The 23,632-nt window shown below is 41.3% G+C and overlaps 1 protein-coding gene across 3 annotated transcripts; it reads right to left on the reverse strand.

Moving 5' to 3' along the window:
- Positions 1-580: 580 nt before the first annotated feature.
- On the reverse strand, positions 581-23,577 carry LOC100145277 (arsenite methyltransferase). Of its 3 annotated transcripts, none has more exons than XM_031904814.1 (12): positions 23,486-23,577; positions 22,562-22,707; positions 20,442-20,481; positions 15,186-15,313; positions 14,782-14,932; positions 12,871-13,007; positions 11,704-11,773; positions 11,290-11,371; positions 9,357-9,488; positions 7,186-7,328; positions 6,178-6,303; positions 582-1,261 (listed from the first exon to the last, which is right to left on the reverse strand). In XM_031904814.1, the coding sequence occupies exons 2-12, from the start codon at positions 22,591-22,593 to the stop codon at positions 1,163-1,165; spliced, it is 1,140 nt and encodes a 379-aa protein (XP_031760674.1). In that variant the 5' UTR covers positions 22,594-22,707; positions 23,486-23,577; the 3' UTR covers positions 582-1,162.
- Between the last annotated feature and the right edge of the window lie 55 nt (positions 23,578-23,632).

Genomic DNA, 23,632 nt, shown 5'->3' on the forward strand with positions numbered 1-23,632 from the left:
CTCCGGAAACAATGTAGCAGAATCTGTCCGAATAACAGACCTACTGTAGAAGAGACCTGATTCCTGTTCCGCTATTTTAGAGAGAAGGTACACGGAGCTACTGAGTAGCAGCTACTTGTCAGGGCTAAACGCCAGAAAATACCCTGCTATAGACAGTACTTAGAATTGCCTCTGCTTAAACATAAGGACAATTATCAGTAAATGATCAGCATTGTCTACTTTAGTAGCCGTGACAAGTAGCTGCTACTAGTAGCTCTGTGTCTCTTCACCCTAAAATGGTGTAATAGGAGTCAGGTCTATTCTAGGTCTGTTAACCAGATTCTGCTACACTGTTTCCAGAGTCAAAACCAGCAGTGCTGAGAATATAAGATTCTGCAACTACTTTTAATAGCAAATACATGTACATACAGGTTTAACACTTTAATTCACAGCAATTGCAGAAAAAAAGTAATTTATTAAATTCATAAAAAATAATAATCTCGCCACCCAGAACCTAAGGGCATGCCTTACAATTTTTTTTCACCACGGTAACTTTTTTAAATGACATAATAATAAAATTAATTAAATACAATAAAACAGGCAGCTTTCAAACATAGTTATTTAATAGCAAATGGTATAATAATTTCCATTTTCTTTACTTTTTTTAGTGATACAATTCATATGCTAACACTTACACTGTTATAAATCACACATTATGCTAATACATCATTAAATTCTGTTACAATCAGATTGCCCCATATTGTGTCAGTGAAGGTTCAGGGAGTTGTGGGTTATAGAGACTGGAGCTGGAGGGAAGCTAGCTGGGTGTCTGGGGTGGGGAGTCGCAGAATAGGGAATGCCGAGTGCTAGGATTCCTGCATGGCAGTTATGGTGCCACGTTCAGCCAATCACTGCCCCATGTGCTACAGATTCGGTGCTTTCATGGGTCACCTTCGGGCCTCCCTACTGAAGGAGCAGACTTGAAACATATTCCACAACACTGTATAACAGGGTGCATACAAACACATATACAATACACATTATACAAATACCAATTAATATAAAAGAGGTAAGTGACCCCTACACTATGTAAGAATCAGGAATGCCAGAAGAGATTTAGTAAGCGCCTTAAAGATCTGTTGGTGGGTGACGTCTAATGATCTTCGGAACCACTCACCCATCCCTAGCAACATCCTTTTGGGCCACAGCAGCTTCCAGAATTAGGAGCCTGATGCTGGTTCCTCGCCTTTTGGGCAAGCTGGAAAGGGTCCCTAATGATTTCCTGTTGGCAAAAAGAAAACACAATTATATCTGCGAGTCTGTCAGGAGTCTCTGCATAACAGACATATATATGATTTACTACAAATATTTCCATGCCATCCGGGCAAGCCCGGTTTCCCATTCAAATGAATTGATAGTTGGCAGCTGAGTTGTTCTGCCATACTAATACTTGAGATGACTGGAGCCTTGGGCTAGTGGCACATGCTCTGCTTTCTCCACCGGTAGGGCGCTGGTTCTGCCTGGGCAAAAGGGGTCTCATTTTACTAAAGCAGGAAGCGTCTCACTTTGACAGAAATTACATTAGAGGTCAAGTGAAAAACAGAACCACATTTCACCATGCCAAGGGCCCAGCTGTCTAAAGGTGCTCATACATGGGCAGATAGTGGCCACTAAATGCCCTCTCATTAGTTAGCTACCTAATGACCAGTGTACAGACTCATGACTATCCCTTTTCCAACTAATATCAGGCTATGTTATTATATTCAGTGAGCAGAGCTGAGGACATGGGTGTCGATGAGCCTGCGTGGAGCTCTTATGTGATTCAGTTGTTTGGATCAGCCTGGTCTAACTCTTCTGTGGCCAAAAAAGTCAAAAGCCAATTATCTGAAGACCTGCCCAAACACGCATTCACAATGGATTGGGTGGGCAGGAATGTTTCTCCTTCCTTAACCAGATAGGCTGGCATCACTTCTTGTGCAAAATCTTCCTATGTGGCCCACCATTGTGCTTCCACATTTTCCATCCTGAAAACCAGTCATAACCTTAAACCAGAATAATATAGAGTTGTACAGATATAAATACATAGGTATTAACTATTGTGATAAGGGTAATGTGGGTTTCTCCCAACACAAACAGAAAGTGGCCTTCAGGGTTAGTATTCTTGGCTATTATCTGTAAGGCAAACAGCCTTATTCCTTAATGATATCCTTTTGCTGAAACTGTGTGTGCATGGATTTAGAATAGGCCGACTGAGAAACATGAGGAATAATGTACAAGTCAAAACAAACAGTGACGCTATTCGGTAGGGATAAAGGGGTCCAAACCCACATGTGCTGTTTGCCACACAGCAGTAATGTAACTTGGTCTCACCAGGCCCCACTGCCAAAATTTGGGGGTCTGTCGAGAACTGTCCCTTCTAACCCTCCCCTCCTGGCCCACATTGTGCTGCAATTTTGTATGAATTCCCATTCCCACTGTTCTCTTTATATAGGGGCAAAAAGAAATATATATATAATCACTTTGTGGCTGAACTGTTTAAACAGACTTTTTGCATGTTGTGATATACAGTAACAAGGCTATGAATGCGCAGTGAGAAAGGAGCAGTTTTATCTCTAGGGAACACACTGGGCATTTAATGAGAGCGGACGTTGCAAGGTCAGCGGCGCTGCACGCCCCCATACTTATTAGGAATTAGGAACATTCTTTTCTTGTACAGACACAGAGTTCCATTCCCTCTATCATTCACGATAAAGCAAGAGTGGCGGGAGACTTCACACATCTGTTTGGCTCCCACATTAAGGGGCTGATTTACTTACCCACGAACGGGTCGAATGGAGTCCGATTGCGTTTTTTTCGTAATGATCGGTACTTTGCGATTTTTTCGTATGTTTTGCGATTTTTTCGGATTCTGTACGAATTTTTCGTTACCAATACGATTTTTGCGTAAAAACGCGAGTTTTTCGTATGCATTACGAAAGTTGCGTAAAAAGTTGCGCATTTTTCGTAGCGTTAAAACTTACGCGAAAAGTTGCGCATTTTTCGTAGCATTAAAACTTAACGCTATGAAAAATGCGCAACTTTTCGCGTAAGTTTTAACGCTACGAAAAATGCGCAACTTTTTACGCAACTTTCGTAATGCATACGAAAAACTCGCGTTTTTACGCAAAAATCGTATTGGTAACGAAAAATTCGTACAGAATCCGAAAAAATCGCAAAACATACGAAAAAGTCGCAAAATGTTCGTTTTCAAGTCGGAACTTTTCCAATTCGGGTCGGATTCGTGGGTTAGTAAATCAGCCCCTAAATGTTATAGTTTGCCATTATTTATACAAGACAGGAATGCTTTTACCAGCAAGAGTGTCCCCATGAAACTCCCTATATGTGTTGGTGGTCCATATTTTTCTGGATATAGGGTTTCTCTGTCATTTGGAGCACTGTGAACTCCACCGAAAAGCTCGTTTTTTTGGGTTTTTTTTTTTTTTGCAATGAACAACATATGTTATTCTAAGCAGCTTTCCTTTAATTAAAAATTCCTTAATTTAAAAATACCAATGGTTTTTAAACTAATGTGTAAATGTTAACAATGCAGCAGAAGCCAGCTGATGAAAACACCTGGAGGAGCACTGGCTTCTGCTACAGTGTTTCAAGGCTCCTATCCCATGTGATTATATTTTGCTAGCTGCTGTAGGACCACCATAAGAAAACTGTTCTGTCTTTTGGGCACTTAAATATGGAGGGCACCTATAATTTATAGTATATGATCTTAAACAAAATGTATGTAAATATGCAAAACAAACCCACTTATTCTAAGGAAGTAGCCAGAAGCTGATCACACCTGGTATAGAAGGGCAGCTTTTACCGGACCGTGTTTTTATAGGGCCATGTATGGCCAAGCTTTAATATCTGAAAACACAGCATCTACATTTCTTATCTTCATCAATTCTGATTGGCCACCTAAAGGAGAAGAAAAGGCATAAGGCTAATACCACACTGGGCTGATTTTTGCTCTGTGAAAAAGCACAGGCCGAGAATCAGCCCCTACGCTGGCATTACCCTTATTCCTTGCCTTCACCCGGAACCACTGCATCAGCCCAGTTGCAGGCACAAACAGCGGATTTCAGTGCAAAATGCATGATCAAGTGTTGCCGCGCCAGAAACCGCCACGTGTGCCTGCTCCCAGCCTGATGCAGAAGTTCTAGGTAGGGATGCACCGAATCCAGGATTCAGTTTGGTATTCGGCCAGAGGCACCGGCCCAGGTAAGTAATTATAATCACTGGAGGGATTCCTAACTTCTTGCAAAAACAATGTATTGTAAGATAAATAAAGAGCTGCATATACAAGCAGCGCTCTATATAAATAAAAATATACATACATGGAGTCACTGCTCCATACATCTATATTCTCTCCCCCCATTGGCTGTCCTGTTGGTATAAGAGTGGGCAAGGCATGTGCATATTGCCTAGTAAGGTGGTAATAGTGTTGAGTTTTCATGTTAGACTTTGTTGTGTCTGTCCTATCCTAAAAGACTGGCATATTTCCACAAAGCAACGGATATTCCTTTGTTCTTACAGCTGTACTTGACCTTGAATATCTGGAAGAAGGTGAAGGACAAGGACAGTAATGTGGAAAACTGCAGAAATAAATTAGTAGGAACACAGAGCTTATTCCAGATCCAAATGTTCCCACCAAGAGAAATAGCAGATACAGAGCTGCACGTGGCCAGCAATAAAGGTACATACTGTCTCTTTAAATTAATTAGTCCTTCCCTATATAAGAGTTGTCATTATCCATTTATATTTTGTAACCCAATCCATAACTTATAAATATTATTCTATATTAAAGGGAACCTGTCACCCTAAGAAATAATTCTTAATAACTTTCTTTCATGTTAGTTTAGCAAAATGAACTTTACTTACAGTATATAAATAATTTAAATCTGGTTTCCTTTAGTCTTTGAATTACACAATCACAGTGAGCATCATGTCAGGAAAGCTTTGCATCATGAGTGCTTAATGGAAAGCGAAAGTATTTGTCTTCCCCCCCCCCCCCCCTCTATGTCTCATGCATAGAGGTAGGACAGGCAAAATACAACTGACAGCTGGGATTTTTAAAAGCCTTTATAATGGGTATAGATGTGTTAATAAAAAAAGGAATTTCAATTTCATGTTTATGTCTCTTTATGTGTTATAGGTCCCCTGTAATAGTATTAATAGATTCTGCCTTCTGCCACTAGGTAGAGCATTCAGTGAAAACCAACAGCAGAGAAACTCTTCTAACATCACTGAAATATGAGATTGCTGCAAATGCTCCACACAACACTGAAACTGGAACTCTCTGAATTCCTATCACACCCTTCTAGATACACTACAATAATTTGCAGCTGATTGATTCCATAGACATCTTAAGGCTAATGCACACAGGGCAGATGTGAGCCACCTGTAAATCACATTGGTGTAAATATGCTAAAATTTGCTGCTACATAGACTTTCAAAGTAATCGCTGTGACCCTGGTGGTGCAGATCATGTGATTGTTCTGATGATTTTTTGCATGGGAAGCAAAACACTTGAAGTCACCTTATGTGACATAGCCTTTAAGGTATGAACAATCTGTGACAAAGCATGCAGATAGGATGGATGATGCAGCTTTAATTGATGCACGTATACACACAGTAACACTCATTTCTCACTGAAACAAATAGTGTGTCATCTGCAACATGTGTACCTTTAGGCTAATGGGGTGTTTGTCAGTGCTTACCACCATGAGGGGTGGTGGCAGGGAAAACATGGTTCTCTGGGTGATATCCAATGTTTTGGTGCCCCATCATTTTCTCATTGCAGAACACAAATGCAGGACTTTTGTATCCGTCAAGTTGATAGATAGGACCTAGCACATGCTGTAGCAGTGTTTCCCATTTACTTTGGATGAGGGGCGATTTCTAGCATTTATTTCCCTCTCCTACAAAGAGAGAAAAAATCTGACAAAACACTAGTTTGCCCACTGTGGCATTACCCTTAAAATCTGCTGCACCTCTACCTACTGTTATTACAGACAGCTAGTCTACTGTCTAGGCAAGTCTAACCCACCTCACATATGTTTGTGTGTGTACTCACCATGCTTAAAAGGTATAGTATTCCTTCATATTGCAACATAGTAACTCTATACACAGGGCAAATGTTTACTGAGGAATTACACTCACCCGTTTTGGTTGGCATTTGCTGGATAGGTCTCCCTTCTCACATGGGCGGAATAAAAATTCATCAGCAAACCTAGAGTTCTTTAGGATCGCACCCAATTCCTCATCAACTTTTACAACTTCCCCTTCCTAAAGGAAAGAAAAGGGCAATTTATTATCATTTTTGCTCAGCATGACTATATGCATGAATATTATCATAGAGACTGTGGCTGCTGCACTACCAAATGCCCCACGGTCAGAGGTTTCTGGTCACTGAAGCCTATTAAAAGAACTAAACGACCCTGCCCTAAATGGCTGAATGATAAAACAGGGCACAAAGGGAATTTAAAGATCTTTGGCATAGCACTTAGTTTATTTGTGAATAGTTATGTTTTTTAATCGGTTTGGCCGGTAGAGCACAGATTTTGATTGGTCTGTTAGGTCTGATATTCCAGCTGACCAATGACTGCAATTGAATTTACATATTGGGGACTGATTCTCAGCCTGTGTTTTTTTTTTAAAGCTAGCTATAAACCAATAAATCCGCTCACAAATCTTTGCCTAATTTGGCCATACATATGCTGGGCCAAACAGGCTTATCTGATTGTTTGGCAAAACCGTCTGGAGAGGGGAGGACTGCATCAACGTGCTGATGCGATCCTCATCCCAAAGGGTTTTTTAAACCAGCCCAATAGATATCTGCCTGATTTTTATCCAGATATCAGTCAGACAGGCCATCAGAAGGTCCCTATACACAAGCCAATAAGCTCAAGTCAGGAGGGGCTGAGTCTTCAGCTTTTATTGGCCCATGTATGGCCATCTTAGGTAGACTGTTAGGTAAACTAAAGCAGCTATATAAGTCAGAGCTAGTGCCTGCCTGGCTCTTGAAATGTTTAGTTGCCTTCAGGCCAAGTAATACTACCTGTGAAGAAACAAAGGTATGCATATTTAATAAAGATGCTTGAAACAAACACTGATTGTGTATGGCTAGTGCAAAGTAAGGTAAGGTATTGCCTTTACAGTGTTCTATACCTTGAAAGTAAAGTTTGCATCGAACTGCAGCTCCTCTTCACAGCCTGTGATCCCTCCATTGTAAATAACTTGCCACTTTTCCTTCGCCTTGCCCTGGGGCAGTTTAAAAAGACGGTAGGTGGCAGATACAAAGCTGTAGTCACCTGTAACATACATTAGAAACTACATGAATCACATCAGATTCACAGTGCAGACAAACTGAGTACTGGAATAATGAACTAGGCAACCTCTTGCAGCTTGAACTGGAAATCCTTTAAAGGGGATGCAAGCAAACATCAATATAACATTCACATAATAAACAACTTTTTAATACCTAAAGATTTTAGTGGCTTATATTTTTTTGTAAAATAAATTGTAATTAATTGCAACTGACAGTATATGTCTGTTCCTTTCTGCACTGCTGGTACAGATACAGGGCTATATTTTGCTCTTGCATATTTGGCTATTGGAGCATGAGCAGTACAGTTTACATACCAGAGTAAGAGGTGCCACCTTCATCCTCTACTCTAGCTACAATCTCAGCCTTCCCTATTTTTCAGGGGTCCGAGTGTAAATCTAAGCCAGTGTCAGCAGGGTGGCAATATACATCCTACACATCGTATTACTGCAGGCAGATATGGAAAGTTAAAACTATAAATTTTTAAAAAACTCAGGGAAGAAGTTGCTCCTTGGTAGAACACCCAGAAACCATTAAATGGACCAGGTATGCACACTAACAACTACTTTATGGAGTCATAAAGGCCAAGGGCAACACATATTAAAAAAAAAAAGTTTCAAAGTCAGACCTTGCATGTTATGGCACTTTCTTCAAGCCTATGAACATAACTGAGATAACACTTCAAGGTCTTCATTTTAATTAACATTCTAAAAATTCCTCTGTGCAACCTAAGCAACCCAACATGCCACACTGAAAACAAACCTTTTAGTTTATATTTTACAGACGAAAGAATCTTTTATATTTCAGAACCTTGCTGAACCCTTGAACTGATCCCTAGGAAACTCCCTGTGTAATTAGTCACTGTGCCAATTTGTGAAACCAGGACTTTTTACCCACTATGTAGTATTTTTCTCAGAATGCCAGGGTAAAAAGGGTACCAGGAAACATGTGCTGCTAGTTGCCTGTGATTTACCAGGTGCAAATTAATGTTCTCCTTGGTAAAGCACAGGGCCGCCATCAGGGAGAGGGGGTACAGTTGTGAAAGGCCCCATGAAATCTTTTACTGTAAGGGGGCCCGGTCACGTTGCAATTTGCTTAACTTCCACAAAACCTGCATAGTACACTATATAACTTGCCTAGGAACTTAAGTAACTTGCATATTAAGCAAAAGACAACGCAGAGAAGGTTTGCAGGGACAAACGCCACTAAGCCCCCAATGAATTAAAAAGCTTAAATTAGGATCTCTTTAGTGAATTATACATGAGCTTTCCAGCAGGTATTGGTTGCTTATTGGGCCCCACAGCAACATCATTGGGCCCCTACACTTATGCAACTTGCATAACTTATGCAAAATCTTTTGAAGGAACTTTCAGAATTTACATATAAACTCCACTGTCCCCAATTAAAATACTGACTTATAAGCACATTAATTATTTTTAATATTTTTATGAACTACTATTGACTAGTTATTGGGCCCCACAGCAATATCATTGGGCCCCTATACGTACGCAATTTACGTAGCATATGAAAAACTTACATTACTTATCTATGCATATGGTACTGAAAGTTTGTGTTCATGGATTGCCCCATATAAATAACTTGTGCAGGGTCCTACAGTTTATGATGGCGACCCTGGTAAAGCAGCATTAAGGCAGGTGTTAAACTTTGCACCTTCTTCAGCAAAGGCAATTAACCTGTATTTTGAGAACTGGGAAAAATGGCCATTTGCTCTTCTAGATAAAGCTGATATGCCAGTTTGAAGGTCAGTTAGGGTGACATGCTGGTTGTGTATCTTCTGTCCTTGATATTCTTGGAACTTTGGCTAAATGGCTGATATTTTCCTATATCTGTACCCAAGAACACTGGCCAAGGTTGGCCTTTCATGGGGGGGCTGCAGAAGTACCACATGTGTTATTGACCCATCATGCTCAGAAACATCCACACTGATACCCACTGCAGTTTTGTCCCTGCATGAATCAGACATCAGACAGCCAGCCTGCTCCAACCAACTTACTAAGAATCTCCTCCAGCTCCTTGTTGTCAACGGTGATAAAACTGGAGGTTACCAACCGTGGGGGGCTGAAACCAATCTCCTCTGAAATCTGCACAAGCTCCTTCCAGCATAATGCTCCACTGAGACATTCACCTGGGAAACAAATAAGAAAACTACATTAAATAAAACTCATTAGCCTTGAATACTTTACACATAAAGTACAATTATGAGTGGTCAATAACTCAAATAACTGTAATGCAGTTTGCAACATTTTTACCGAAAATGCACCATTTCCCTCACAATTCCAGCATAATTGTGGCAGAAAGGGAGATTTGCATCCACCGCAATTGTGTCCAATGTCAAAATGCGGGCTAATTAATCTGTGATGCAAATAGAATGCATCCGTGACTAATTTTTTAGTTGCTGTTGTGTGTTTGCGGTGGGAACCTTGGAGCTATCACCCTCTGAAATGGTAGTAGCTTCCGGGTTTCCTTTAGTCAATATGTGCACTTGCGCGTGATTTGGAACAGGACGCAGGAAGGATGCATTGTCACTGAGTGCAAATATTGGAAGTGCAAGGAGTGGTTTTGGATGCAAGTACCTAAAATGAATGGCAGGTATGGGGAGAAAATACCAGCAAGTATTATGGCTAGAATTGAACCCTGGAACCCAGTGCTGCTATGCTGCACACTGCATTATCACACTGCCCAATTTGTGTTGAAGGATGTGTGAGGCTGTGGAATGCCCTTCCTAGTGATGTGGTAATGGCAGACTCTGTTAATGCCTTTAAGAGGGGCCTGGATGAGTTTTTGAACAAGCAGAATATCCAAGGCTATTGTGATACTAATATCTACAGTTAGTATTACTGGTTGTATATATATAGTTTATGTATGTGAGTGTATAGATTGGTTAGTATAGGTTGTGTGCTGGGTTTACTCGGATGGGTTGAACTTGATGGACAATGGTCTTTTTTTAACCCTATGTAACTATGTAACTATGTAACTATGTAACTATATTTCTCAGTAATCTAAAATAATTGTATATAAGGTTAAGGGCAACATTATTACATAAGGGCAATATTGTTGCACCGTGCAATCCCTAAGTATCTTTTAGGGAAGGAGGGGGTTTAAAATCGACCCCTGTGCTCCACTCTGCCATAATCATGCTCAGATTTCAATGCCTAAACAACTCCACCTGAACCTGAATAGGCGCTCCTTCTCTAATTATGTTGCTGCTGGGTGTAGTCTGTCCGCATGTTTCAGTTTTCTTTCTTTCTCTTTCTTAATTCATTTTAAACGTATGGGAAACCAGAAACACCCAGTAATGATTTTATTTTAACTTACTGGCAGTCAAGTAGCAACATGGGTAAAGTTTGCTTCACTCAATAACCCAGAGCAATGATTGGATTAATCTGATTTTGCCTAAAGGTTGGCATATTGGGGTAAAGATCTGCTTGTTTGTTGACCTCATGAAATGAGTGGATCTTTCCATGTATGGCCAGCTTAAGATAATTTGCAATGAGTCTTCCTTTTTGTTTTTATTTTTCATATTTTTGTTCTGCAGCCCTCACGCTTGATATCTAATCAAGAAGATGTGGGTAAGGAAATAAAGTCAAGCAATAAAAAAAATTCAGACCAAGCATGTTATGGCACTTTCTTCTTGAACATAATGAGAACTCCATCACAGACAGTATTTTCAGGTAAAGGTTTGAAAAGGCAACAGAGAAAGGCAAATTAAAGAAAACCAGTTGTTTAGAATATAGCAATCTGTAACATGCTTACATTTAATGTAAACATGCACAAAATGGAAATGTACTTGCACCCTATTACTTCCTATGTACAGCACAGAAGTGCTCACTATTCACATCAAGCACTGAAATCATTATCATTCCCACTACAGAGTTCCAACAGCATTATCAGAAATAAACAAACCCCAATCGCTTTTTAGCACCTACCCCACAGGATTTTGTTCTTTTTCAGTTCCTCAGAAACCGGTTTGTTGGAATAAACATCACTAAAGTACATTTCACCACCATCCTATGAAATAAAATGTTATTGTATGTTTTAAAAAATTATGACTTTTTTTTCTATATAGTACCCTATGAATTTAACACCCTAGGCAAAGTTGCTATTAGGATTAGGAATCACCCATCTGGCCACAGTCCTGAATGAAACATATGTATACTAGTCATTAAGCCTCCTAAACCTGTCATTGTAATTCGATCATTTGGTCCTAGAGCCAAACAATCATATTAGTCTGATATTTCTTAACTTAGCTCACAACCTCCCCTAACGAGTAAATCTTAACATGTATGGCTGCCTTTAGAGATGTAGTTTTTCTTACTAGTAGTGGTTGTATGGCACAGTACCTTTAATACTCTGTACGCTTCTTTCAACACAGCCCTCTTATCAGGCGAAAGGTTTATCACACAGTTTGATCTGCAATAAGTAGAATAATGGTCACTTTGAAGAAAGCAAACAGTACACTATATATGCACAAGGATTAGATAGATGGCGTCCAAGGCATTTTTTCCACCAGTGTATTTCTGTTTGACAGCGTAGCACTAGAAATCACCACCACCACTGCATCCCACTGAAGACATATGGTGCTCCCCCAACAGCAGAAACACACCAGCAAAGAATATACCCAATGTGCCATAGCCCCAAATACAGGTAGTGGGTATTCTTCTCCCTATGTGATATAATGCTAATGCATTCAATGGAGGGTTCTGGGCAATGACAAAATAAAAAAACATTATTTTAAGCAACCCTTACTGCAGTCCAACAGGATAATGCCCTATAAGGGGCCATACAAGTTTATGGCCACCTTTGTATTGTTCTCTTTGTTCGGGGCACTTCTTTACTTCCTTTGGAACAAACTATGAACATTTTCTGTTGGGAAAATAATCGCTGATCCACCAGTATCACAGGATAATTTGTTGGAACAGCCAACCAACATGCCATACATGCCCAGATGGTCATGTAATATAAACAATACTGGCCACTAATTCTCTACATTTGCAAGTAACCAGAATATCATCATTATAGAAGTACTCTTCACTTTGTATGCCTTTCTTTCTAAATAAAGTAAAGATATTCCCATGCCTTAGATATCTTTCTTTTTCTTTTGCCTTAGATATCTCATTCTTTTTTGGTCCCCTGAAAAATGTAAAATGGCTGTTCTATTGTATGTGATTCAAAGGGTATACCATGGCAAATTCAGGCCAATTTTCCACCTTTTTCAGCATTCTCTTGCCACCAGAGGTACATTTTTTTAAGTCTTACCGCCTCAGAGCAATCATGTCTGCTCCCACTAACAAAAACAAACACAAATATGCAGATTAAGAAAGAATCTGCTGTACAATAACTTATGCCATTATGTTTTACTGAATATTTAAATGAAAATAAAGTGAATGTAAACCCAGTTTAGAAATGTTCATGCCTAATTTATAATGTTCTATGGGTGAAGACATTTTTTTTAGAAAGAAGACTAATTATTTTCCATATTTTTTATCTGAACCCAAGGCTTTACTTACATTATGACATCATAGCATTTGTCTTTAATCTGCACAGCATGGAGATTTTCTATGTAACCCTGCACAAAATCCACATTGGCTGGCTGGAAACCAAACTTTTGCATGTGATAGTCAATGTATTTTTTTGACACTTCCACCTGTAGATTAAAGAAGCAAATTATTGATATTGCACTTGATAAATGGGTTATATTGTCCCTTGCATGTATAATGTGGAGCTTTTCTAGTAGATTACAGTGAGGGATTATTTCTAAAAGAGGGTTCCTACAAAAGCAGCACCAGTTCAAAAGTAGCTTTAATAGCTCTTGCAGTACCACTTTTCACCTGCACTGTCAACTGGCAACTTTTTCCATAAATGGCAACATGTCCTTCATACATATGTTTTCAATGGAATTACTTTTGAATGAAGAATGTCTCAATATATTTATCTGAACAGCAATTCTGTTCACCATATATATTGAAAATAGTTATAAAACAGTGGCTAAACATTTTCAATTTAAACCCTTTTTTGAGTTCCAACATTTGATCAGTGTCCCTGCTCTATCAGCGATTGTTTTAAGAATATCTAGAGCACTAAATATAGTTTATTAATTGACCTTACTAGTGGGCTTCCAGGTGTATATAGGAAATTGGATAAGCATTCTCACCAAATCCCACCCTAACAGCTTTCAGACATCTAACGTTTTCCAGGGGTCAAGCTTTATTCTGACGGCCCTACTCTCTAACTTAGCCCAATATCCAATGCCTTAAGCTGCCCATACATGCTAAGATTTGCTTATCTGGTGAGGTCGCCTTAAGGTGGCCATACACCTTACAATTACGATCTTTCCCAATCTTTTTCCACTGATGTTCAGGGCTGAATCGTCAGATATGGAGGTAGAAACAGTAGGGATTCTACCCCTAACTGACCAGCCCTAAACACAGATTTTGCTCAGGTTCCTTCAGTGGTGCCCAATCAAAATCTTTTGTCCTACCCTAGGGCCGCCATCAGGGGGGCACAGGGGGGACTGTTGTGCCAGGCCCGAACGATATATTTTCTTTAAAGGGGGCCCGGCCGTGATACAGTTCTTTTTTAGCTCAGGCCCCCTTTAAAGAACTACGGGCCCTGTCATTGGTGGCCAGCGGGAAATTTGATTGGTTGTGCCCCGTACGTCCGTGCGCACGGGGCGCAACCATATAAAAGGTGCAGATCTGCAGAACTAGAAGACGCGTCCAGAAGAAGTTGCTGTGGGGGGGGAGCAGGAGGAAGCTACAACAGGGGAGCCGGAGGGAGTCACTGGGTGGGTTGGGGGGCTGGGGGGGAGCTGGAAGAAGCCGCTGGGGGGGGAGATGTTGGGGGAGCTGTGCAGATGTTGGGGGTTAGCTGGGGCACATATCAAGAGGGGGGGGACCGCAGGAAGTCACTGGGGGGGGAGCTGGAGGATTCTGGTGGGAGCAGGGGGGAGCCGGAGGATGCTTGGGGGGGTGGGAGCTGGAGGATAGTGGGAAGGACGCTGAGGGGGAGGAGCTGGAGGACAAGGGAGGGGGGTTAACTGTAGGATGCTGGCTACTAATGTTTTAGGGGGCCCCGATTACCAATGTCTGTGTGTCCTTTTTACTGATGGGAGGGGCCATTGGGGGGCAGGGCGTGGGTGGAGGGGGGCCAAGAAAATTTAGTTGTGAGGGGCCCCGTGATTTCTGGTGGCGGCCCTGTCCAGCCCGATTGATGAGACGACCGATATCTGAAGCTTTTGCGATATTGGTCGTCTCATCGATCCACTATCGACCCACCAAGGGGGTGCTTGCACTTGATTCACATCTGGGGATCCAAAGGACTTAAATCTAAGCTACGTACAGCGTAAAGAACAAACTACAGACATAAATAGTAAGCAGAAATTTAAAATTTGAGGCAGTCTACCCAGAGGTGTACTTTACCTGCTCATCGGTCATGTCTATTCCTGTCACATGACCTTTCTGTCCAACCAATTTACTAAGCATGTAACAATCCCTTCCGCTTCCACTGCCCAGATCCAGAATACTGCAGGTCTCCAAACATTCTGGTACCACAAGCCCACACCCATAGTACCTGTGCAAAGGACACCAACTCTTAGACAAAATCACATGATGATTCTTCTATACCTAAAGCCTGTTTATTGACAAAATATGGCTGCCTTTGGGCACTAGAGGTGTTTGTAACATTCCTTCTGAAGTTTGTTTTATTTTCCATATCAGGTAGCTTAAGGACCATGTAAATACTAATACATTTATATTAAATAGTAGTGTTTTTCTTATTTCCCCTATGCTGGTACTTCAAAATGCTCTGTTATTTAGCAGCATACCGTGAGGAAACATCTTCATGAACATCTTTCAAGGCATCTCTTATATGTTTCGGTAACTGCCTTGAAGGAGCCACGCAAGCATTTGTTTTCAGATCCTTTGAATTTTTCAGGAATTTTCCATAATATTCCTGGGCGAACAAAAATAAAAGACATTTTTGCACATGTGGTTAACAAGAAAAAGTTAGATGCTCCTCCTCACTCACTTGTTTTGTGTTGACTGATAAGGGCAGTTTTGCTCTTAGAATCTCTTAGGATTCCTTGCAAGAATCACCTTGGCCATCATTATTAGCACAACATAAGGATATGTTTGTCCCATTAGACAAATAGTAATGTCTGCTGGTTACATAGTTACATAGGGATGAAAAAAGACCAGTGTCCATCAAGTTCAACCCATCCAAGTAAACCCAGCACACCCAACCCACACCTACCAATCTATACACTCACATACATAAACTATAAATACAACCACTAGTACTAACTGTAGATATTAGTATCACAATAGCCTTGGATATTCTGATTGATCAAGAACTCATCCAGGCCCCTCTTAAAGGCATTAACAGAATCTGCCATTACCACATCACTAGGAAGGGCATTCCATAACCTCACTGCCCTCACCGTGAAAAACCACCTACGCTGCTTCAAATGGAAGCTCCTTTCCTCTAATCTAAAGGGGTGACCTCTGGTGCGTTGATTGTTTTTATGGGAAAAAAGAACATCCCCCAACTGCCTATAATCCCCTCTAATGTACTTGTACAGAGTAATCATGTCCCCTCGCAAGCGCCTCTTTTCCAGAGAAAACAACCCCAACCTCGACAGTCTCACCTCATAGCTTAAATCTTCCATCCCCTTAACCAGTTTAGTTGCACGTCTTTGCACTTTCTCCAGCTCATTAATATCCTTCTTAAGGACTGGAGCCCAAAACTGCACTGCATACTCAAGGTGAGGCCTTACCAGGGACCTATAAAGGGGCAAAATTATGTTCTCATCCCTTGAGTCAATGCCCTTTTTTATACAAGACAGCACTTTATTTGCTTTAGTAGCCACAGAATGACACTGCCTGGCATTAGACAACTTGTTATCAACAAAAACCCCTAGATCCTTCTCCATTAAGGATACCCCCAACACACTACCATTCAGTAGATAGTTTGCGTTTATATTATTTCTACCAAAGTGCATAACTTTGCACTTATCAACATTGAACCTCATTTTCCAGTTTGCTGCCCAGTTATCTAATTTTGTCAAATCGCTCTGCAAAGCAGCAGCATCCTGCATGGAACTTATAGTTTTGCACAATTTAGTGTCATCAGCAAAAATAGAAACAGTACTGTCTATGCCCACCTCCAGGTCATTAATAAACAAGTTAAAAAGCAAAGGCCCAAGGACTGACCCCTGCGGTACTCCACTAACCACACTGGTCCAATTAGAAAATGTTCCATTTACAACCACTCTTTGTACTCTATCATTCAGCCAGTTCTCTATCCAATTACAAATATTATGTTCTAGGCCAATATTCCTTAATTTGATCATTAACCTTCTGTGAGGTACTGTATCAAACGCTTTAGCAAAGTCCAAGTAGATGACATCAACTGCCATTCCAGCATCAAGGTTCCTGCTCACCTCCTCATAAAAGGCGACTAAATTAGTCTGGCAAGATCTGTTACGCATAAAACCATGCTGGCACAAACTAATAGTATTGTGAACTGCAATGTATTCAAGTACCCTATCCCTTATTACCCCTTCCAAAAGTTTTCCTACTACTGATGTCAGACTAACAGGCCTATAGTTTTCAGGCTGAGAACGGGATCCCTTTTTAAATAACGGCACCACATTAGCAATCCGCCAGTCTCTTGGTACCATGCCAGACCTCAATGAATCCTGAAAAATTATGTGAAGAGGTTTGGCAATCACAGCGCTCAGCTCATATAATACCCTGGGATGAATCCCATCCAGCCCTGGACCTTTGTTTACCTTTACATGTTCAAGTCTCTTTTGAATTTCCTCCCGAGTGACCCATGCGCCAGTAGCTAAATTACTAGAACTGGGCATATTACAAGGGAAGCCTTCATTATCTGGCTCCTCAGATGTATAGACAGATGAAAAATAAGAGTTCAAAATTTCAGCTTTTTCCCCGTTCTCATCAACCAACTTACCCCCCCCGTGATAATAAAGTTCCCACCCCTTCTTGCTTCATTTTTTTACTATTCACATAATTAAAAAATAATTTAGGATTCTTTTTACTCCTAGCAGCAATATCCCTTTCCATTTCTATTTTAGCTTGCTTTATTTGCTTCCTTGTACCTGATGAAAGTTTCTGCTGTCCCAGCTAACTTGAATGCCCTAAAAGCACGTTTTTTCTTACCAACCTCTACAATAACACTTTTATTCAGCCATAAATGTTTTGCTTTGCGATGCCTCTCCTTGCTTACAAGGGGGATATACTGTAGTGTATACCTACAAAGCAATGTTTTAAAGATGTTCCATTTTCCTTCTGTGTCTAACCCCATGAAAAGCCTTTCCCAGTTGACACATTGCAGAGATGCCCTTATACTGGCAAAGTCTGCACATCTAAAATTAAGCGTATTAGTTACTCCCTTATAGCGCTGTCTCTGCAGCATTATCTCAAAGGAGACCATGTTGTGATCACTGTTCCCCAAATGCTCACCCACACAAATGTTAGAGATGAGTTCATTATTATTAGAAATCACCAGGTCCAAAATAGCGTCATTCCTAGTGGGTTCTTGAACCGCCTGAAATAAAAAGTTGTCATTTAGCATATTTACAAACCTACTAGCTTTTTCTGACTTAGCCACCCCATTACTCCAGTCAATGTCCGGATAATTAAAGTCCCCCATAACAACAACTTGACCCAGTTTTGAAGCCTCCTCCATTTGCAACAATAGCTGGGCCTCATCCCCCTCATCTATACGGGGTGGTTTATAGCATACACCAATGATCATTTTCTTTGTGACCTTCAGCCCTACTGAAATTTCTACCCAAAGAGATTCAACGTTTTCATTGGTAATGTCTTTATTACATGGCTTTAAGTCTGACTTTACGTAAAGACAAACCCCTCCACCCTTTTTAATCTCTCTGTCCCTCCTAAAAAGTGTATAACCATTTAAATTCGCAGCCCAGTCGCATTTATCATCCCACCAGGTCTCAGTGATACCTATTAAATCATAATTTTCAATACATGCAATAGCTTGCAGCTCCCCTAATTTACCCGACAAGCTACGCGCATTAGCCAGCATGCAGCGGAGATGATTACTTCTCCCTCTGATGTTTACATTAGCTAAGGGAGAATTAGAGCTAAGGCAATTATGAGACTGCTTTCCTTGTAACGGAAGCTCCTTATCTGATAAACTATATGCCCCCCTCACTCCTCCCCCACAACCCTTTGCTAGTCCCCCTACCCCGTCTACACTAATTTTCCCATGGAATTCTAGCTCACCCACCCCCCCCTTGTCTAGTTTAAACACTCCTCCAACCTCTTAACCATTCTCTCCCCTAGCACAGCAGACCCCCTTCCATTGAGGTGCAATCCGTCAGGGCTGTATAGATTGTACCCCAAGGAAAAGTCAGCCCAGTGCTCTAGGAACCCAAACCCTTCCTTCCTACACCAAGACTTTAGCCACGCATTTAGCTCCCTAAGCTCCCGCTGTCTCCCTAAACTTGCACGCGGCACCGGCAAAATTTCCGAAAAAATTACATTGGAGGACCTTTGCCTAATCTATAGTGCTATAGATCTCTGCTACCAAGGATGACTAACTGCTCCGAAATGCCTTTCCACCGGCAACAATAGGAGTCGCTGGTAGAAAGGCCTAAGCATCCCTTCAGGCTTTTGGAAGTCGAACAAAGTGAGGCATTTCGGAGCAGTTAAGGTGGCCATACATGGGACGATTCTAGCTGCCGATATCAGTCCCTTAGACGGATTCGGCAGCTTAGCGGCCCGTGTATGGGCACTAATGATAGGCCTGCTCAACCGACATCTGGCCTGAAATCGGCCAGATCACGATCGTGCAGGTTTGAAAATAAGTCGGTTCGGGGACTGCACCGGCTTATTGATGACGCCTATACCTGTAGTTCTAATTCGATTGTTTGGCCCCAGGCCAAACTACCAAATTAGCCCGATATTGCCTACCCCTAGGTGAGGATATCGGGAGAAGATTTGCTCACTTGGCGAGCGGATCTTAGAGAGTATAGTCACCTTTAGTCACCCTCAGTAGCAGAGATCTATCACGGCAACTAACTCACTCCGTGGGACATTAGCCTTCAGCTACAGCCAGATAAACACAGGTTGAGTATCTGCCTCTAAGCCATCGTGTCAGCCCAGGTTCAGTGCAGCAAATTTTGGCGCTAACTTGTGCATTTCGGTGCAGAAATCCACTCCATGTGCCTGCACCCTGGCTCCTGCAGTGGCTCTGGGCACAGGTACATCCAAAAGCTGATCAGAGCCTGTGGCTTAAAGGAGAATGCAAGTCAAAATTTAAAAAGCATACTGCCCAATAGTCCTCCTATTGTTTAGTAAAAATGCCACACTTTTGGCTCACCTAATCAAATATTTACTCAGTCACACTTACTTCACATTTTCTAGAACAGGCAGCCATCTCTAAAAAGGTATTCTCCCTTCCTTTCCCTCCTTGCTTCATACTGCACACGTGTTTCATTTCCTCCCCCCCCCCGGCAGATCCGCTTCTGATTGGCTGATGGGCATGTGTAGCTCAGAACAGGAGACAGGATAAAGTTACACACATGTGCATTGCTACTGAAGCCTACAGGAAGGGGAGAGAGATTTCAGTGATGTCACTGTAGTCTTCACACTGCTGTAGGCTGCCAGCACCATATCTCAGAGAAGCAAGCAGGGATCTGGGAATTTACATATGCAGTACATACATGCCTTTAGACTTAGTTTTAATTTACATTAACCTTTCCTTGTCCTTTAAGCCTTACACTTCCGGGTTGCTTTTTGATCTATGCCACATCATGTTGTCTGGCAACACCTGGAGCAGCCAATACAACTACAGGGAACACTTTGTGGCCCATGCTAATTTCTGGCTCCACTACATGTAAAAATATGCTGAATAGAATTAAAATGAGACATAGAAGAGTGCACCCTGGAGTGCCACATTCATTCCATGGGCCTCCAGCTAGGCAGCCCTGCCCTTTTTACTATTGAACCCTGACTGCAGAAAAAAAAACATGAATGGAGTGAATGGAATGTACTAACAAAATATCTTTGATTCCTGGTGGTATTACCTTGACATCTTCGTACGTCTGAAGTCCTTGTGTGCTGCAGCTGGACCCAGCCAAACGAAAATTAAAAAAAAAAAGGAAACAATGAAACTTATGGAAAGATAGCATAAGGACATAGTAGATAATGTTATCATGTGATAATATGTCTGCCAAGACTCAAACATAGGGTTAAGCACATGCCAAGGTTTAGAACTTCTGTTCCAAAGTGGGTTTTTCCCGCCACTGAACAGCACAGGGCTGGCTAAGCTGTAGTTATTTAAGATAGAGTATGATGCAGGACACTGATATAAGCCTACTGATAGGCAACTGTTTAGCACACGCTCTGTTCACTGAACCAGTGTTGAAAAGGCCCCTTTAAAGGCATAGGATTGGCTTTTCTAGAAAGTCAGCCTATGGTATGGGATCAGTGAACCAAGACATGTGCACAGACCCCACACAATGTAACGGCCAGGGCTCCCATTCAAAGAACAAGACACCAGTGTGAGGGGCCAAATATCTTAAACCAAACCCACTGCACGCTATATTAGCCAACAAAACCCAAAGATTATACAGACGTCTCCTGTATAGGCTCCCCTCTGTACACCCCAACTGGGCACAGGACACCTGCCAGAATGGCCCTTCACCCCTATTCCAGGGGTAAGCTGGGTAGAATATTAGTGCTCACCCATAGGTAATTTTTAAATTTGGAAAGGCTAATTAAAGCAATTATCTTTAAAGGACATGTAAAGCCTACATTTGCCTACAATGTATATCAGTTGGGCAGCATTTGTACTGCATATATCCCCTCTGCACCATCACATTTTCCTAAAGCAAATAGCAACTTTCACCGGTGGCCATTTTTCCTCTAATCTGATACATTTATTATCTGCAAGCAGCATACACACACAGATCCTTATTCAACATACATTTCATCAAAAATACAGGCTCACACAGGCAGAACTAGAACTGTCTTTGATAAAAGTTCTGCTTTGTTTGAGCTGAGCTCAGGAGAGGAGGTTAGGAGAAAAAAATTGAAGCAGCCAGCTAGAGCTGAGTTTCTATGGGAACCAGCAATGCCATCTCTTCACTGGCTCCTAGACTGGGAGGCATATTTAGTAATCTGAGCTTAGAGCAACTGAGCATGCCCACAAGCCAACAGCCAAAGCAAATTCCTGAGGGAGGGGGCCGAGTGGGTTACAGGAGGAGAAGCAAATCTAAGTGATTAAGGAGATGTTGCAACCTTGCTATTAACCTCTGGACAACCAGTGTGGCAGGTATTGAAAGATTTCAAAGAGGCTGCTCACTGATTAAATGTTTGTGTGTGGGGTTTACATGTCCTTTAATGTATGGGTTATAGTACCCTTTCATGAATGCCAGTAACAGCAGAGCAGGGCCAAACAAATCTACAACCAACTCCCTGTATAACATTGCTGAAATAAATGTCAGTAATAAATGAAGTGTAAGCATCAAGTACAACATAGCATATCAGAAATGCATTTCATACACCTATTGGAAACCTTTATCTAAGAACAAACATTTTCCCCAAAATATAAGGTTTATCATTCTGCTTAATAGTAAACTCATATGATATACAATAGACTATTGCTAAGGGCATGTGTATATGTTATGTACTAAGAAGTGACTCACTAACACAGCACACTAAAACACAAATTAACTTCAACACACACACACAGGGGCATAAACACACAGCATACACTGGGACGTAAGCACACACTCTCTATATCTCTGACACGGGTACAAACCAAGACGGTCTGTACAGTCATTAGCATTGATGAACATCCAAATGTTCCCTTGCACTTCTATTTTCACTTCCTTTCCTTTGCTGTACGTATGTAACCAGGATTCCATTTTGACACCTTGATGCCTTAGGCAGGAAAGGGTCAGACTGAATGGAGGGAAGCTCAGATTAATAAATACTAAGCATGGGAAGAAGGGAGCTGCAAATACATGTTACATACACTGCAGTCTGACTATTGAAGTGTTGTAGCTCCATTCTGCTAATTTGCTCATTGCAAATCTTTGTCTTTCAGAGAGACATTAAAATACATGAAGATAAATGTATATAGGAAACTAGCAGCCTGGCATAAGACAATAAACATATATTTAATTGGAATCTCACTCACTCACACTCTGTGCTCTGCGGGACACTGCACATGCTGGTTACACAAGAGGGTCTGCTTTGTAGAAATTATGGCTTCCAGAAGAGCTCTGCAACTCCTATCTTCCTTCTCTCTACTCACTGCATACTCCCCGGAGCTGATTTCACAGCCTGTGTAGGTCCAAGGGTCACATATGCTTAAAGCTGGAATATGTTGGAACAAATCGGTTTTAGAACATACAGTTCTGAACTCAGTGCATTATTGGCAAACCTGCTGTTCTGGTCTATCAGGAAGTTGTGCATTATGCTCGCTCATGACAATACAGTGCAAGTAACATAATGACAAATAAATAAGGATCAAACTGTCTTTCTGCTACAGTAGTTAGTACAATAGCTACAGCTTTTCCCCTTGTTTCATCTATTTCAGCGGTTCTCAACCTGTGGGTCAGGACCCCTTTGGGGGTCGAACGACCCTTTCACAGGGGCCGCCTATAACCATCAGGTCTTAGGAATAATTTTATGGTTGGGGGTCACTACAACATGAGGAACTGTATTAAAGGGTCGTGGCATTAGGAAGGATGAGAACCAATGATCTGTTTGATCTCACTCCCAACATTTCTATTTGCACATTAGATTGTAAGCTCTACAATTAAGGGAGCACCTTCCCACTGTGTCAGCACAACACTTAATTTCTGTATACTTATTATAATGCTTATTACTGATATTATGTTATATATTATATTATCTTGTCCTCCCTGTGTGTACTTTTCTACAGTAAAATTGTATGACACTGCATATCCATGTAGCGCTTTATAAATAACATATATATATATATGCTGTCCATACACAGGAAGATTTAAGTTTCCTGGTCGCAGTTCGTCCCCCTGTGTATGGACCTATCCCCACGGCCTCCCTGACAGATTTTACATGTTAAAAAAATAAGAACTACCTGGGAACACAATAGAAGGTGACAGTTTGGGGGAGGCAGCGGCTCCACTTATCTCTGGGAGCAGAAACAGGGTGACACAATTTACTCAGGAAGGGAGCAGAGAGACAGGGGGCGGGACTTGGTCTGTGCTTGTCACTCACAGTTATG

Source organism: Xenopus tropicalis, chromosome 7 (genome assembly GCF_000004195.4).
Source record: "Xenopus tropicalis strain Nigerian chromosome 7, UCB_Xtro_10.0, whole genome shotgun sequence".
Classification (NCBI taxonomy): Eukaryota; Metazoa; Chordata; class Amphibia; order Anura; family Pipidae; genus Xenopus; species Xenopus tropicalis.